We start from the raw sequence: 15,549 nt of genomic DNA, 5'->3' as shown, positions 1-15,549 counted from the left end.
CATGCACATGAAGGCTCCCTAGTATCGATAGTCGCCAGAAATCTGACTACCGGTACTAAAAAGCTATCGATAGTACTATCGATAGTCGACTATCAAAAAATTGTCGATAGTACTATCGATAGTATCGATTAGAGTGCCTTCATGCACATGAAGGCTCCCTAGTATCGATAGTCGCCAGAAATCTGACTACCGGTACTAAAAAGCTATCGATAGTACTATCGATAGTCGACTATCAAAAAATTGTCGATAGTACTATCGATAGTATCGATTAGAGTGCCTTCATGCACATGAAGGCTCCCTAGTATCGATAGTCGCCAGAAATCTGACTACCGGTACTAAAAAGCTATCGATAGTACTATCGATAGTCGACTATCAAAAAATTGTCGATAGTACTATCGATAGTATCGATTAGAGTGCCTTCATGCACATGAAGGCTCCCTAGTATCGATAGTCGCCAGAAATCTGACTACCGGTACTAAAAAGCTATCGATAGTACTATCGATAGTCGACTATCAAAAAATTGTCGATAGTACTATCGATAGTATCGATTAGAGTGCCTTCATGCACATGAAGGCTCCCTAGTATCGATAGTCGCCAGAAATCTGACTACCGGTACTAAAAAGCTATCAATAGTACTATCGATAGTCGACTATCAAAAAATTGTCGATAGTACTATCGATAGTCGACTATCGGAAAATTATCGTTAATCGACTATAAAAGAACTATCATTATTCGACTATCATAAACCTATCAACAGTACTGTCGACGGTTTACTATCAATAGTTTTGCGACACTAGTAGTTTGCGTCGCGTCGCTCCCTCTTGTTGTTCTCGGTTTATTTATTTATTTATTTATTTATTCAAATGGGACACCAACCAGCCCAAGCAGTTACCACTCCAACTTTGGTTCAGCTTTCGGTGGGCGAATAGAGGAGAAAGGGAGGCGAGGCGGCGGTGCGGCAACTGTGTTCGCTCTAGTGGTCCAAAACTATCGATAGTACTACCGATAGTTCTGCGGCACTATCGGTAGTTTTTTCATAACTATCGATAGTACCGATAGTGATTTTATTGATAGTTTTGCATCATTATTTATGGATAAACGAGTCAATCAGTCAATGGGGTGGAGAGGAGTGGAGAGGCCGGGAGGGAGAACTCAACAAGAAATGCCTGGAGGATACTAGCGCTAAACCAAGAATGTTTCACGTAGCAACGCATTTGCAGGGCAATTCGCAACATATTTTTTTCCCTACTTTCGCAGGTATGGTGTCCTTTGTGGAGAAGATAACGGACAACAACTGGAGCAACACGCTAGCAAGTCTATACAAGAGTGGTAGCCGACTTCGTGGAAATTTTACCCGGCGTAAGTTTACGTACTCTTAACATCACCGTGTAAAATTATAATCGCGTCATATGTTGACAGTATTACTGATATCAAAGCACTGAGAGATGAACTACCTGGTATTTCCTAAGCATGCGCCTCGCCGCTTTTGTTTCTTTTGGAAGTTTCTATTTTCTTTTTCGAAGGGTCGCATCATTCGGAAGACAACTTTCTGCTGGTCTATATCTATCCTTTTTAATGAAAGTTGGGGAGTTCTGACATAACCATTTTAGCATATATCTTCGTGTAAGCATTGCCGTGTTTAGGCTGGCTCACTCACTTGCGGGCTAGTATGACCGCGTGCCGTTGTGACCCCACGGGATCGCTCACAACGGGAAAACACACTGGCGCCGTAGCTCTGGGCACTTTCGTTTCCGTGTATTTGCTTTTCTTCTGGCGCATCATTCTTTGATCGTGGCTTGAATGTCTGACAGCGTTATAAGCGACCATTTCTCATAGATAGTGCTATATTTGGTATCGCAAATGCTGCAAAAATGTCAGTCTAGTTATGCTTGGTTCTAGGGCTTCCTTATCGATAGCGCCAGCGTGCCAGTGCGTTGCTTCGTCATAAGCGGTTGCAAAAGAGGACAACGCTCTCGATCACACTAATAACGCGAGTGTGTTAGCCGGCCTTTAGTGTTTGCAGCAACTAAGCGCGTCAACGAAACCCTATCCCGTTACAAATACCTGACCCATTTAACCTTACACTGGTGACTATATCGAACGTTTCTTGTAAGCATGCTTCCCGATTGCGACAAAGCTAACGGAACAGATACATGTTGCGCCGTCCGAACGCCGAGCTCTTGTTGGAATGATTAGTGGGTAGACCTAAGCTGAGAGCGGAAGTTCGTCTGCTTCTTGCACAGGAGTTGCGATGAAGACAAAACACCCAGCTCTTGTTGGCTGATTGAAATTTAAAAAAAAAAAAAAGGTGGCACACCTCAAAGCATGTAGCAGTGGGGTCTGCCCACTATCCTTTTAATCAAAGCCAATCAAAGCTCAACGTCGTTCTGACGTCACCGTAATTCTTGCGCAAAAAGCAGACGACTTGCTCTTCGCATAGCTGCGGTTGTCTCCCCTGCACGCGTTGAACGTGTTCGAACTTGGAACGCAAACGCCGGACGCCGTATATTCCGGGTTAAAACGCCTTCGAACAGTGCAGCGAAGATAAAAGCTGCCTTTGCCTCTACTTCACTCGTCAAACACGATAGAACGTGGAAACGCCAGCGTTCAGCGTTCGCGTTCGACGAGTGCAGTGGAGACAAAGGCTTGCTAGATTTGCCTCTACCCATTCCAACCAGAGCTCAATATGCTGACATCCCGCGCGCTCCCGTCTTTTCCTCTCTCTTTCAGTTTCTGCACGCATATGTATTAGAAGTGACAAAAAGGTGGATGCAGAATTTGTCCATTTTGGCGGTAATTCAATCTACTCGCCATAAGCGTCCAAAGACTTTCAGATGAACAATCATACGTGGCAATTTGTTTCTTTCTCATAATACGGGACCACACATCTCAAACGTCCCTTTAGGGTCACATCAAACTGTGTGGTGTGCACATGCCTTGTTGGCACATGAGCCCGTGTGGTGTGACACCAGACTCTCTTGGTGTGCTCGATACACTAGCATTGCTGTTGGGCACACCAGATCTTCTGGTGTTACGCCAGGATTGCCTGGTGCATTTTTAACTAGAGATAAGATGTATCCAGAAGAAAAAAAAATGAAATTCGTTTACAAATCTCCGTAACGCGAAACTAGAGCGCACCTCTTAAGGAGGAGGAGGGGAGGGTACGAAGGGGAGGATATGCCTCTTCTCCTCCTCCTCCTCCTGCGCCCCTCTTCCCCTCCCACTCCTCCTCCTTCCATCCTCCTCCTTTCCTCTTCCTTTGTACTTTCCCTTCCTCCTCTACACGTGACGTCAATTTTCCCGCTAAATCTAGCAGAGAAACTGAACTTGTTCATAGGTGACGTGACACCAAGTCATGTGACGTCACTTTCCCTGCTAAATTCAGCGGGGAAACTGAACTGGTGTTGAGGTCACGTGGCGTCGATTTTCCCGCTAAATTTAGCGGAGAATTGAATTGGTGTTGAGGTCACGTGACATCGATTTTCCCACTAAATCTAGCGGAGAAACTGAATTTGTTCATTGGTGACGTGACACCAAGTCATGTGATGTTATTTACCCCGCTAACTTTAGCGCGGTTACGCCAACGGCGACGCCGACGCCGCGAAACCTGGTAACGAGCGCCTAAGAGCTGCGCTCTAAAAAGGCGCGTCGCGATGTTTTGCTCGCGACACGCCCTTTTTTATACTAATACCCAATTCACGCGGCAGCGTAAAAGTACCTTTGGCACAGGTACCTGTATTAAAGGGAGCTGGAGATCGGGATCACACGGCGCATAAAGGTACCTTTCGCTAAGGAAGGTCCTGTGTTAAACGGAGCTCGCCAAGCTCCCTTTACAGATGGAGGGAGTAGCCTCGGACCCGCGAACTCAATATAAAAATCACAGATATATAAGCATATCTTGTTTAATGCAGTACAACAAATTGAATATATATAAGTAGCAAATTATGAAATGATTGGCGAACACAAATGTTATGGAATAATACATTAGCGAGCAACGCATACTCTAGTTAGCAGGTAGCAGCGGCGGCACGTGGAAAACAATGTCTGCTACGAACCCGAACGCGGTGTTCCACTGGGCGCGTTCAGTAGCGCCTCCCTTGCCTCCGAACGGAGTGCCTCGAGTTGGAGTCATCGGAGCGCCTACTGAACGGCAAAAAAACCCGCGGCTCCAAACCTGCTTCTACGCAACTTCTGCTTCCTCCCCTGTACCAGACAGTCTCCGAATAAACTGGAAGCAGACGATGGCGAGCACGATCGCTTTTATTTGACGCCGGTATTGAAGAAGTCTTCACAAGGTCGTTGAAGAAAAAGCGGGTGATTGTACACATCAGCGCTGCTGTTCGAAGCGATGCAACGCGATCGAGTCCTTCGCTTGGCGGTGCAAAGGCAGCTGCTGTTATAAAAGCCGATAAAAAAACGTCGTCAGCACACGCAAAATACAGAGCTCAGCGAATCTACCCCACCGGTTGCGATACTTTCATACGGCCATATGTTTGTCTTGCCCTTCGTAACGAACTTCCTATAAAATGTATTCGTATACACACGGGAAGTTCGGCCGCGCTCGGCGATCAAGGTTTTGTCGGCCGAAGCGAGCCTCAGCCAACGTGCACCCCGATTTAGCTACGCAAACAAAACATTAATCGGTATCATGCTCTGCGTGACTGTCCAACCGGCTTCCAAAGTCGCGTTCATACCCTGCCTTGCTCTGTTCAGCGCGGACAGGACTATCGTCGATATTCACCGAGTTCGCGTGCAACGGTGATCAAGACACGGCGTCAAATGAACGTTTGCGTTGTTTATTAGCATATTCAAACCAAACAAAATACGGTCCAATGCATTTTCCAAAAGAGCCTTACCTGAAAAAGATATTCGAACGCGTTATTCGTCTTACCTTGAGCACTTTTCATTAACAAAAGCGAGCAAACCGCGCACCCGCGATTGAACCGAAGCAGCTTATCCCGCCATATTGTTTGTTTTTTCCTCTTTTAGCACCGGAAATCGTCACCAGTCAGGAAATTACGTCATTTTAGCTCCTTTGACTCTACGTGCACCGTCTCCGGACTCGGTGCTTCGGAGCTTGACTCCGATGCCCCGGAGTTACGTGCACCGGAAGTGACTTTTGGCCGTCCAGTGGAAGGAGTCAGTGACTCCTTGACTCCGGGGCCGCTACTGAACGCGCCCACTGCGAGCTCTTTTTCGAGGTTGTAGACGAGTCGCCCGACTCTCAAGCCCAGGACCTTTTATTCTCGTCGTCGTCCATCCCTTTCGATGGCGGGACTGGTGTAACCGTGAGTCTCCGACGTGGTTCGTTTCTGCCGGGCACTATTTAGCTATTTGAGTGAGAAGTTCGCGGAAAAATATAGCTGCTTAACAGAAAAAGGTCGTTCACCTCTCAATGGAAACTCGTAAACGCAGATGATTTAGGGTCAGTGTGGCGAAACGGGTCAGACGTTTTAAAGCAAGAGTCATTTACGTGCACCCTTAGAGAAAAAAAATATAAAGTGCCGCAAAAGCAAACACAAGTATTATTTAGGTTTTAAATATGAAATTTTACACACAATAATCAAAAACGCCGCGTTAAATCGATTTCAAAGAATAATTGTTTATCACGTGCTCCTCTTGCGGTTTAGCAGGAATGCAATCGACATCAACTTAAAGTGCTCCGTTTGTTTATCGTGTGATCAAGAACGCCGTTTACTACAGGTATACCCTCCGGCGATATGAAAGACCCACTCGGTGCGCGTGGCAGAGGCGGTGGCTGAGGGGGGCGCTGCTCGCGCTTTGGGCAATTCCATGTCGCTCGGAGGGGAGGCCTCACTCGGTGCTCAGCCGCGCCAACTGGCGAGCCGCGTCGAGAAAAATTGATGAAAGCGCCCGTGATAACGAGACTTCATTCGAGCCTCCCTTACAATACTCCCAGGCGTGCCGCATAAGAAGCGCCCTCCCGCCAAACCGAAATCAAAATCTGTTAAGCTCGTCTCGACGTGGCTGGCGCAGCTGAGCACCGAGTGAGGCCTCCCCTCCGAGCGACATGGAACTGCCCAAAGCGCGCGCAGCGCCCCCCTCAGCCACCGCCTCTGCCACGCACTCCCAGTGGGTCTTTCATATTGCCGGAGAGTGTACCTTCAGCTAAGGGACCTGTGCCAAAAGTACCTTTACGCTGCCGTGTGAATTGGGTATTATACCAAATTCACACGGCAGCGTAAAGGTTCTTTTGGCACAGGTAACTGTAGTAAAGTAAGCTGGAGATAGTAATCACACGGCGCATAAAGGCCCCTTCGCTAAGGGAGGTCCTGTGTTAAACGGAGCTCGCCAAGCTCCCTTTACAGATAGAGGGTGTAGCTTCGGACCCACGAACTCAAAATAAAAATCACAGATATATAAATCTATCTTATTTAATGCATTATAACAAATTGAATATATACAGGTAACAAGTTATGAAACTACTGGGAACACAAATGAGATGTGAACGAGCAACGCATACTCCAGCTAGCAGATAGCAGCGGCGGCACGTGGAAAACAATGTCTGCTACGAACCCGAGAGCGATGGACCACTGAGAGCTCTTTTTCGAGGTTATACACCAACTCATGTTTACAAACAAACCGGAGCGCCCCTAGCGGACGCCACCGGCGCCGCGCATGCGCGGTGGATGGTGGGCAAGAAGCCCTCCGTCGCCCATAAACAAACCATTGAATTGCGTTGTTGTCGGCGTCGGTGGGAGTCCCCGTGTTCTTTTTCGCGTTGGAACTGTTGATTCTACGTCCTCCTAACAATGTCTGACTACTTGAGCGGCTTCAGCAAAACTATCGAGGCAAAACTTTGCGTGAATAATGTGACGTGCGGCGATTCATTTCACGTGGACGCCGCAGAATGGGCGCTAAAGCCTGACTCCCACGATGAGATTCTGCTCGCTATTTTCAGTCGCGACGTCGCTCGGACTGCAAAAGCGTGGACCGTAGCTGAGATGGTGGACATCGATACTGAAAACTGCAAGTAGAATCGGGCATTACAAGTCGGTGATGGCCACTGGTAACAATGATCAACATTTTCTTGTATCTGTTTACACCTTAGCCGACTTACCCCAACCAACCTTCAAAAGTGTTTTGAGGCCTGCACTTAGTTCTTATCGCAATTACCGGGTCAACGTTTGGTTTACGGGCCGCTGTGTTTTGAACGAGCTGACGACAAAAAGCAGCCAAGTTTGAAAGAGCAGACGACAAAAAGCAGACAACTTTGAAAGAGCAGACGAAAGTTCGAACGATCAGGCAGCCGTGTGAATTTGAAGACGCACTGAACCCGTGGGTGGTCCGGACAACTCGGGGGTTTTCTCTCGTTCATGTTGGAACAAAGCAAATACATCTGGCGACCACAAACTGTGGCCCGCACACGCAATCGTAGTTCGACAGCGTCTGGTTTGCCCTTTTCACGGCTACTATCCACGTTCTCGGACGAACGGAGGGTGCAAAAACACATGAAAAGTGATCTTCAAACCTCTGCAGACTCTATTGGTAAAGCCCCCATCGCAGCATTTTGACGAGAAGGCAGGTTTTTTGTCTCGTATCTTCCAAAGGAACACAGGAATGCATGTCTGGCACGGCGACTTCTGCCCACCGCCCCAGACCGGAAGTGCGTCCGGCGCGCCACCACACTCTCCCGCCCAGGACCTTTTATCCTCGTCGTCGTCCATCCCTTTCAATGGCGGGACTGGCGTAACCGTGAGACTCCGACGTGGTTCGTTTCTGCCGGGCACTATTTAGCTATTTTGGTGAGAACTTCGCGGAAAAATGTAGCTGCTTAACAGAAAAAGGTCGCCCACCTTGCAATGGAAACTCGTAAACGCAGATGATTTAGGGGCCCGCGTGGCCAGACGGGTCGGACGTTTGAAGGCAAGACTCATTTAGGTGCGCCCTTAGACTTAGAGAAAAAAAATAAAGTGCTGGAAAAGGCAACGCAAATATATTTAGGTTTTTGAATGTGATATGTCACACACAATAGTCAAAAAGTGCGCGTCAAACCGATTTCGAGGAATAATTGTTTATCACGTGCCCCTCCCGCGGTTTAGCAGGAATGCAATCGACAATAACTCAAAGTGCTCCGTTTATTCATCGTGTGATTCTGAACGCCGTTTACTAGAGGTACCTTCAGTTAAGGGACCTAAGCTGAAGGTGCCGTTACGCTGCCGTTTAAATCAGGTATTAGCGCCGAGATGTTTCGGTGGCGCCCTCTTATGGTTTCCCTCCGTGACGTCACGACTGGGATTTGCTTTGCCGTGACGTCACCAGTTGTTATTCTGGCTACTTACCATCGGGTGCGACGACGAGTTCGACGGTGTGTTTAAAAAGCACAGTAGAAGCTAGGAGCCATCGCAATCCGAAACTAACACCGTCAAAGTTGACAATCTGACAGTGCTCATGCCCATGGTTTGGCCAATCGTGGAAAGCTGACCGCAGCGACGCTTTTGGCCGCGCACATCGCTAATAAGGCTGGTTAACACAGCGCCGATTTTCTAACGTTATGTTACGTTACAAAGAACTTACGTACAAGTCACCAGAACATCTGCGCTTCATAATAAGCTTGGATACCAGTTCAAGGAGATAGCCTGGCACGTGACATTCGCGACACGAATGTTTAGGTGACTTATACGCTACGTAAGAAAACACAAGAAAACGGTGCTGTGCCAACCGGCCTTTACCCTTTGACCTTGTGAGGCAGTTTGTCCAGTCCAGTTTTATAGAGAAATTTTGACGTTGGTCTTTAGGAACGCTTGCATGGCGGTTTCGATGTTCTCGACAAACAAGACGCCAATAGCTTTTGGTCTAAGATTCAAACAAGGAGTGAGTAATACCCCTATTACACGGGCACCCTTAACTGCGGTTAACTCAGCTTTAACTGCGGTTACGTGGCAGCACAGATGCCGCACTATACCCTCGTACAGCTATTTCAAAAGAAGTGAAGAAAGCGCGTGCACTGCTTTGATGGGTGCTCAAGATGCTCAAGCGCACGTTCGCCCATCGCTCTGACTGCATCGCCGCAGAATGTTGTTGGCAAGTATTGTGCGCTAATTGTGGTTCAGCGTAACAGCAGTTAAGTGTGCCCGTGTAACAGCGGTATAAGAGTGATGGAATTAAAAGCAGACGTGTTATCTCGAGGCGCGTGACTCGCTTCGTAATATTAACGAAGTTTTAAATTTTATTCTCTTCAGCCAAATGGTTCTCGAACTCTGTGTGATCAGGTTTCAATAGAACGTATCATCAGAGTTTTGTATGTTCCAACAGAGGGATGGTCTGGTGAAAACCGGAAGTTCGTAAGATCCTCTGATGGTTACCTGGCGGGAGCCTAATGATTAACATATGCCATTTTTATTCTAGTAACCGCCACTCCAATGTAGTGCAAACAATGACGGATAATTATACAAAACTCCATGCCAAATTTCGCAAGTATCAATGGCTGCGCTCCCACGCCTGATGTGACGTCACACCAGGCTTGCAATTGTCAGATCCTATGCCTCATCCCTCCGTGGGAACACAGTGCTCTCCCGACGCAACGCGGCCGTTCTATTTTACTTGCCACTCTAAATCTCGCGGAGAAGTGTGGAGTGTGACAACCGCACAACGAGAGTCCCCTTTCGTTCACAAAACGTTTCCTAGCGCAGTAACGAGGGTGAACCACGTCATAGCGCTCCAACGGAAGACAAAATTCAAGGACCGCTTCAGTTCGGCGCGATCCTTGCGTTCTGTTATCGTCAGAGACTCCGCTGCTCTAAAGGCGGAAGATCAAAAACGCCGTTTATGCACGCTTGGTTTAAAATCCAATTACTGGTCCAGGGAAGCACACAAAATTCTGATTTATCGTGGAAGATGCTTCTACAGCCATTGACAATGGGGTCTAAATGTTTTCTTGAATACGAAATTTGACCGGACAATGCCTTTAACAGGCATTGTCCGGTCAAATCAAAGCTTAGCCTTGATAAATTTCCAAAGCACCATACGTTCCGAGGAGACATACCAAACTTTCCACTCTGCATATCTACTGGTGAAACATATCCCGCAGAGTTGGTTATGTTTTACGAACCAAGAGCGGTGTCAATTTTGTCCGTAAGTGATGACGTCACAACATGGCGCTCCGCTCCAAACAAACCGATGCTAGGACTGTTGTAATGGACAGATGTATAGGGGCTCGACGTGAGGTTAGAGATTGTCTGATAAAAAAGTAAATATATATATATATATATATATATATATATATATTGTAAGCATAGTGTCTTCTCAATATCTACACATGAAAACTTTTTGTGTTGTCTCACTACCATGAAACGATGACGACAATAGCACCGTAATAAAGTTTAGAACCGTTTTTGCCTTGGCAGCAGACGACACAACGGCTTTCGCGGGTTCAGTGGTTCTTTCTGAGGGTGTACACGACCGCGTTGAATGAGGTTGGTGACGATCGACGAAACTGCTATTCTCGGGCTCCACTTTTTGTGGGATTTCGGAAGCGAAGAGTGCCCGTGCGCAGCTTTGATCGACGCTCGAGATGCCCGAGCGCGCGAACGCCTTCCCGTGGAGCTCGGTTCCGCAATATTTAAGGTGAAAACACCGTGAAGCCGAATCACGTACGATGACGACGTGAAGTGTATCATGGTCAAAGCGCAGGTCATCACACGTTTCAGGGATTTCTGACAGCGCAGTTGCTTCAGTGCACACCTGTGTGATCACACGAACTGCCCGTAACATGCACATGATGTTCCGCCGAAATGTTTATATGTATTGCACATGATGTCGCAAATTGAAACGGATCGACAAGCGTAAAACAAAAAATAAAGACCTCATCGGCGAACTTGTGCCGAGAAACTAAAGAATGAGCATCGACGGCGGCGGCAGCGAGCGACGATGCGTCGGCGTGACACCTGGCTGTGAATCGACAAAGCCGCGCTCGGCTCCTTATCTATACTGCACTCGGCATCTTCAACATTTGACCTAAAATGTTCGTTAGTGAGCAAGGGCGAGATTGACTAGGCAAAGTCATTATGGCCTTCTTCTTTTTACACTTCGGGGTAACAGTAAACTCGAATCTTGTAAAGGCACGGGGAAGCTTTCCTTCTCAGTCATGCACGCTTGGGGTCTTACTTAAAACTGAAGAATCAGTAGGATTTTTTCTCAGTTTGATGATTACGAGGCAGGTACAAAGCACACACTCATTTTGCGAGCCTGCAAAACGAGGTTTAGGGCCTCCAACCGCTCATGTTAGAGTCAAAATATTTGCTCTTTTATTACAATGCACGTCAACTGAAAAAATCAGAAAGAGGGCCTAGCGCTGCTTTGATATCATGTTCTAAACAGATGACTTTCTCGCTGTATTTTTAGCAGATCTCTACGCGTGTGATGATTCTCGTCAAACAGCCTCTCGTGTCGCACGCAAATGCGTTTTTACGAACCTGATTAGTTTGGTTAGGCCTGCCATGTTCAAAATACAAAATCGTATCATTGTGCAGACGATTCAAACTGTTGCAGAGGGCACAATTGAGTCATTCCGCGTGCGTTCGCCATGCGTTCATCGCCTGCATCAGGCATCTCGAGACGTCTCGAGGACCGGAGGTTGCCGTCGCAAATATTTCAGAAACAGACGATTCGAGGCAAACTTGTGTCCTGGTAAGTGTAAACTCTAGGCTTCCTTTATCTATTATTTTAGACGTTTCAATTCCGCGTCCGACTTTTGACTGATCGTTCTTTCGGAGCGGAATCCAGTATGTATTCGTCCATTACAACGCCCCTAGTAACGGTTTGCTTGGAGCGATGACGTTACACTTACGTGATCAATTTAGAACCTCTAACTATGACAATTTAAAGCGTAAAATGGCTTACAGCCCCTTGGCAATCGACACCGTTGAGAGCCGAACTATAGTGCCTGGAATACGTCTCTGCCTGGTGTGCTTACCGCTTAAAAAAAAAAAAAAAGTGGTTCCTCGATTTCCGCTTGATGACGTCATAGAAGTGTCATGCTCTCGCCGGTCACGATCCTGGTGGCGTCACAGCAGCTGTGGTGAAAGTGGCAGACGCCTGTTCTGCAACACGTCACTTCCAGTTTGACAGTCCACGGAAGTTTCGCCAAGCCAGGAGTTGGGACGCCGCGACAACAGTGACATTCGCGGTCACTAGTGCTTTCCGCTGGGAGTTCTACGATGAACCGCCAGGATCGTGACATTCGACAGCACGAGACTCTGGGTTTTGTGACGTCATTTGTTGCCACTTTGGGACCACTTTCGATGTGTGGGCGGAATAGGATGCCAAACATACCAGTCGCAGACGCGTTTCCGGCACCATGCATGACCGAATGGAGTAACAGGATAAGTTTCGCCTAGGGTATCGGTATACCCTATACCCAGATTTTCTTGTGGGCGCCGCCATTTTGGTGCCTTATTCAGAATGGGTGTAATCGGATATAATTTAAGTTTGAAAGTGCAACTTCGATACAGTGTCATAAAGCTCAAGTGATTATCGTTCTCTCTGTCGCGGACTGTTTCATGATTTCTGTCAGAAAAACGCTTTATGCGATATCAGGTAAAGATTTAGATAGCTCGCCACCGTTATTTTAGGCACCAATATGGCCGAAGTGTATTTACTAGTGATGGGGCAAAACCTTTTCCAAGGCAGGTTTCGGACCCAAAACAGGGAAGGGCTTTCGGAAAATTTTGGAAGAACGGCTGAACCTCGGTGTATTACGGATAGGTTCGGAGCTTTGCCAGGGTGGCCAGACCACATTATTGAGCGTTGCAAATATTAAAAAAAAAGAATTCATAAACCAATTGAATAATTAAAATTTTAAATATAAATACTTAATTTCACAAAATAGGCTTGTTCAGACTGAGATACAGAGAAATAAAATAACGGACAACACGACACCATAAAAATATAGAGATTTCGTGTCGTTGGTCAAAATAGTTTCGATTTCACAGAGTCACGTCAGCGCTTGATCAAAACAAAGTGGACAGGTAGGTGACATCGATTATCTCAAATCGCTCGTTTTCATCGCATCAAAGCTCGACGACGCGTGTGGTGTTCGTTCCAAGAGCCAGAAACGTTGCGGTTTACACAACACAGGTGGCATGCGGAAGAGTCTTAAGATCTCCGACATCTACGTTATGCAATCGAAAATATGGGCGCGTGCTGCCCGAGAGAGAGAGAGAGAAGTGTTGAAAGGAAAGGAAGCCTGGAACTTATTAACCACACCGTCGATTGGGGGCAAGCCAGTTCCAGGTTGCGGATGGGGAAAGAGGGGATCAAAAGGAAAGATTAGAAAGGTGAAGAGAAGAGAGAGAAGGCATCTTGGATGAAGTCACAGTTACTTGATTAGGTTTGTCCACTACTCTATATCTATTCACAGCACTGTCAGCACTTTTACAAGCGGTCCAGTAGGCAGGTATCTTCCAGGAATACAAGAAGAGAAGAGAATGTTCTTGCGGCATCACGAACGGAGCCGGGGGGGGGAAAAGAATGTCTTGCGTAGTAGAGCGGGCAACTCCCGCGATCTGCAGTTTGTCGAAGAAGATTTTTCTCTCGTCTGCGTAATTGGGACAGGCCCAAAAGAGATGGTCCACATCCTCAAGAGTGTCACAAGTAGAGCAGTTTGGGCTCATCGTTGCGTCAATTCGGTGGATGGCAGATGCAGTATAGGCACAGCCTGTGCGAAGCCGGTGTAGTACGGAGGCGCTTGCACGTGGTAGCTTCGTAGGGACGCGTGGGGGTGGTCTCCCGTCAGCGACCCGTGGGTCCGGATGATTCTGGATTATCGCTTGGTGAATTAGCAGCTTGGCTTCATGAATCCTCGGCACCACAATAATGGGAGTACCAAGCTGGTGTGCTGCAGCGGCAAGAAGGTCGGCCGTCTCATTACCCAAAATGCCTACATGTGAGGGCAACCATTGGAATGATATTTCCCAGCCCTTCGCTTGGAGGTTTCTTGCAAGGTGAGCAATGTATCGGGCATATTGAGGGGCATCATCAAGATTACCGAGATGTTGTAGCGCTATTTTTGAGTCGGTCAGGAGCAAAGCTTTCCTGCAGTAAGGAAGTTTCTCCAGGGCGTCAAGTCCAAGTCTAAGGGCCACCAGCTCAGCGGTTGTTGATGTGGCGTGGAAGCTGAGCTTTCTGGCATGAGACACATTCAGGTCAGGTATATAAACCGCTGCGGTAGATGACTTGCTGCTACGAAGAACTGAGCCGTCGGTGTATATTCGCATCCATCCTTGGTACAGTGTCTCAATATGATCCTCTGTAGTTGTCCGGGCAACGACCTGTGCTGTGTTGCGTTTGCTTTTGAGCATTGGAACAGTCTCATTTATGTTCAGTGGAGGGGCATATGGTGGCGGTGCCGGGTAGTCGGTGTCCGGATCACCAATAAAGGCCATAAACTCCGTTGCCAGAGAACCAAGGCAAGAAAGGGGGCGTTGGCGAAGGCGATTCAGAAGAGGAGCAGTTGAGCGACAGACAGTTTGCCTCGCTATGTGTCGGAGTGTTAGTTCTCTACCGTGATTTTCCACTAGGTTTACCCTCGCTTCCACTAGTGTTGGAACGTTTGGTGAATATCTGGGTAATCCAAGGCACAGACGAACTGCCACTCTCTGAAAAATCTCTACTGCTGAACTCTGGGTATTGCCGAGGTTCACCAGTGGCAGTGCGTATAGCAACCTTGAAAGAATAAGACCTCTGTAGAGATGCATCATCATTGCCTGTACGGTCCCCCATCTGCTGCCAATGGTCATGCGGATAGCGTTGAGGTGTCGGCGACATCTGATAATGGTTGTCTTGACTGCTGGTCGCCAAGAGACTCGATCATCCAGGAGGAAGCCTAGATAGGAGTATGTTCGAACCCTTGTCACGTTTGTCCCATTGATCGTGTAAGTTCGGTTGATGGAAGACCTGGCCGTAGGGTGGTATTGAAGAGCGGCTGTTTTAGAGGCCGATAACGTAAGACCAAGCCTAGATATCACGTCAACTATAGCGTCGAGGCCTAGCTGGAGTGTTCGCTGCATGTTACTGTATGAGCTAGTTGGGGCAGTAGCCCAGAGAGCAACATCGTCGGCGTAAATTGCGATGTTTATGACTGGAGAGGGGTTGTTCAAGGGCTGCAGAGCCTCCGGCAGAGCTGCCATTGCTGCATTGAACAAAAATGGGCTAATGACGCTGCCCTGAGGAACACCCTGGGCTACTTGCCGTTGTGAACTGCGCACACCTTCTAAGCGAACGCACATTGTACGCCCTGTCAGGAATGCACGAGCGAATGCGAGTGCTCGGCCGGTAACACCAAGCCTGATTAGCTGAGCTAGAATGGTTTCGTGTGGGATAGAGTCAAAGGCCTTTTTGATATCAAGGAATATTGCCGAGGTTGCTTGGCGAGTTGCCTTTGATTGTTCCATGTCTGACACTAGGGGGGCTAAGCTCGGCGCGGCGAGATCGAGGCGAGTTCTCCGCCAAACTCTCCGACCGCCGCGACTGGTCGGCGCCGTGCATGACGACACGCGCCGACACTCCCTAGATCGTGACGTTAAACGG

General features: G+C 47.8%; 2 protein-coding genes across 3 annotated transcripts in view; one reads left to right on the top strand and one right to left on the bottom strand.

Moving 5' to 3' along the window:
• LOC8038371 (mediator of DNA damage checkpoint protein 1) overlaps positions 1-15,549 on the bottom strand; it is a 434,922-nt gene that overhangs the window by 347,014 nt on the left and 72,359 nt on the right. The gene's annotated exons all lie outside the window — the stretch shown is intronic.
• The window catches only part of LOC121047411 (carboxypeptidase inhibitor SmCI), a 75,120-nt gene that overhangs the window by 32,374 nt on the left and 27,197 nt on the right, over positions 1-15,549 (top strand). The window contains exon 3 of one of the 2 annotated variants that reach the window (XM_040502621.2): positions 1,258-1,359. In XM_040502621.2, the coding sequence (XP_040358555.2) occupies positions 1,258-1,359 (102 nt within the window). Of the gene's footprint in view, positions 1-1,257; positions 1,360-5,207; positions 5,289-15,549 lie in introns of those variants that run through there. The other variant, XR_006076674.1, reaches the window with a different exon arrangement.

The sequence above is a fragment of the Ixodes scapularis genome, unplaced genomic scaffold (genome assembly GCF_016920785.2).
Source record: "Ixodes scapularis isolate PalLabHiFi unplaced genomic scaffold, ASM1692078v2 PGA_scaffold8__174_contigs__length_109621045, whole genome shotgun sequence".
Classification (NCBI taxonomy): domain Eukaryota; kingdom Metazoa; phylum Arthropoda; class Arachnida; order Ixodida; family Ixodidae; genus Ixodes; species Ixodes scapularis.
This window is presented reverse-complemented; position numbering and strand designations above follow the sequence as displayed.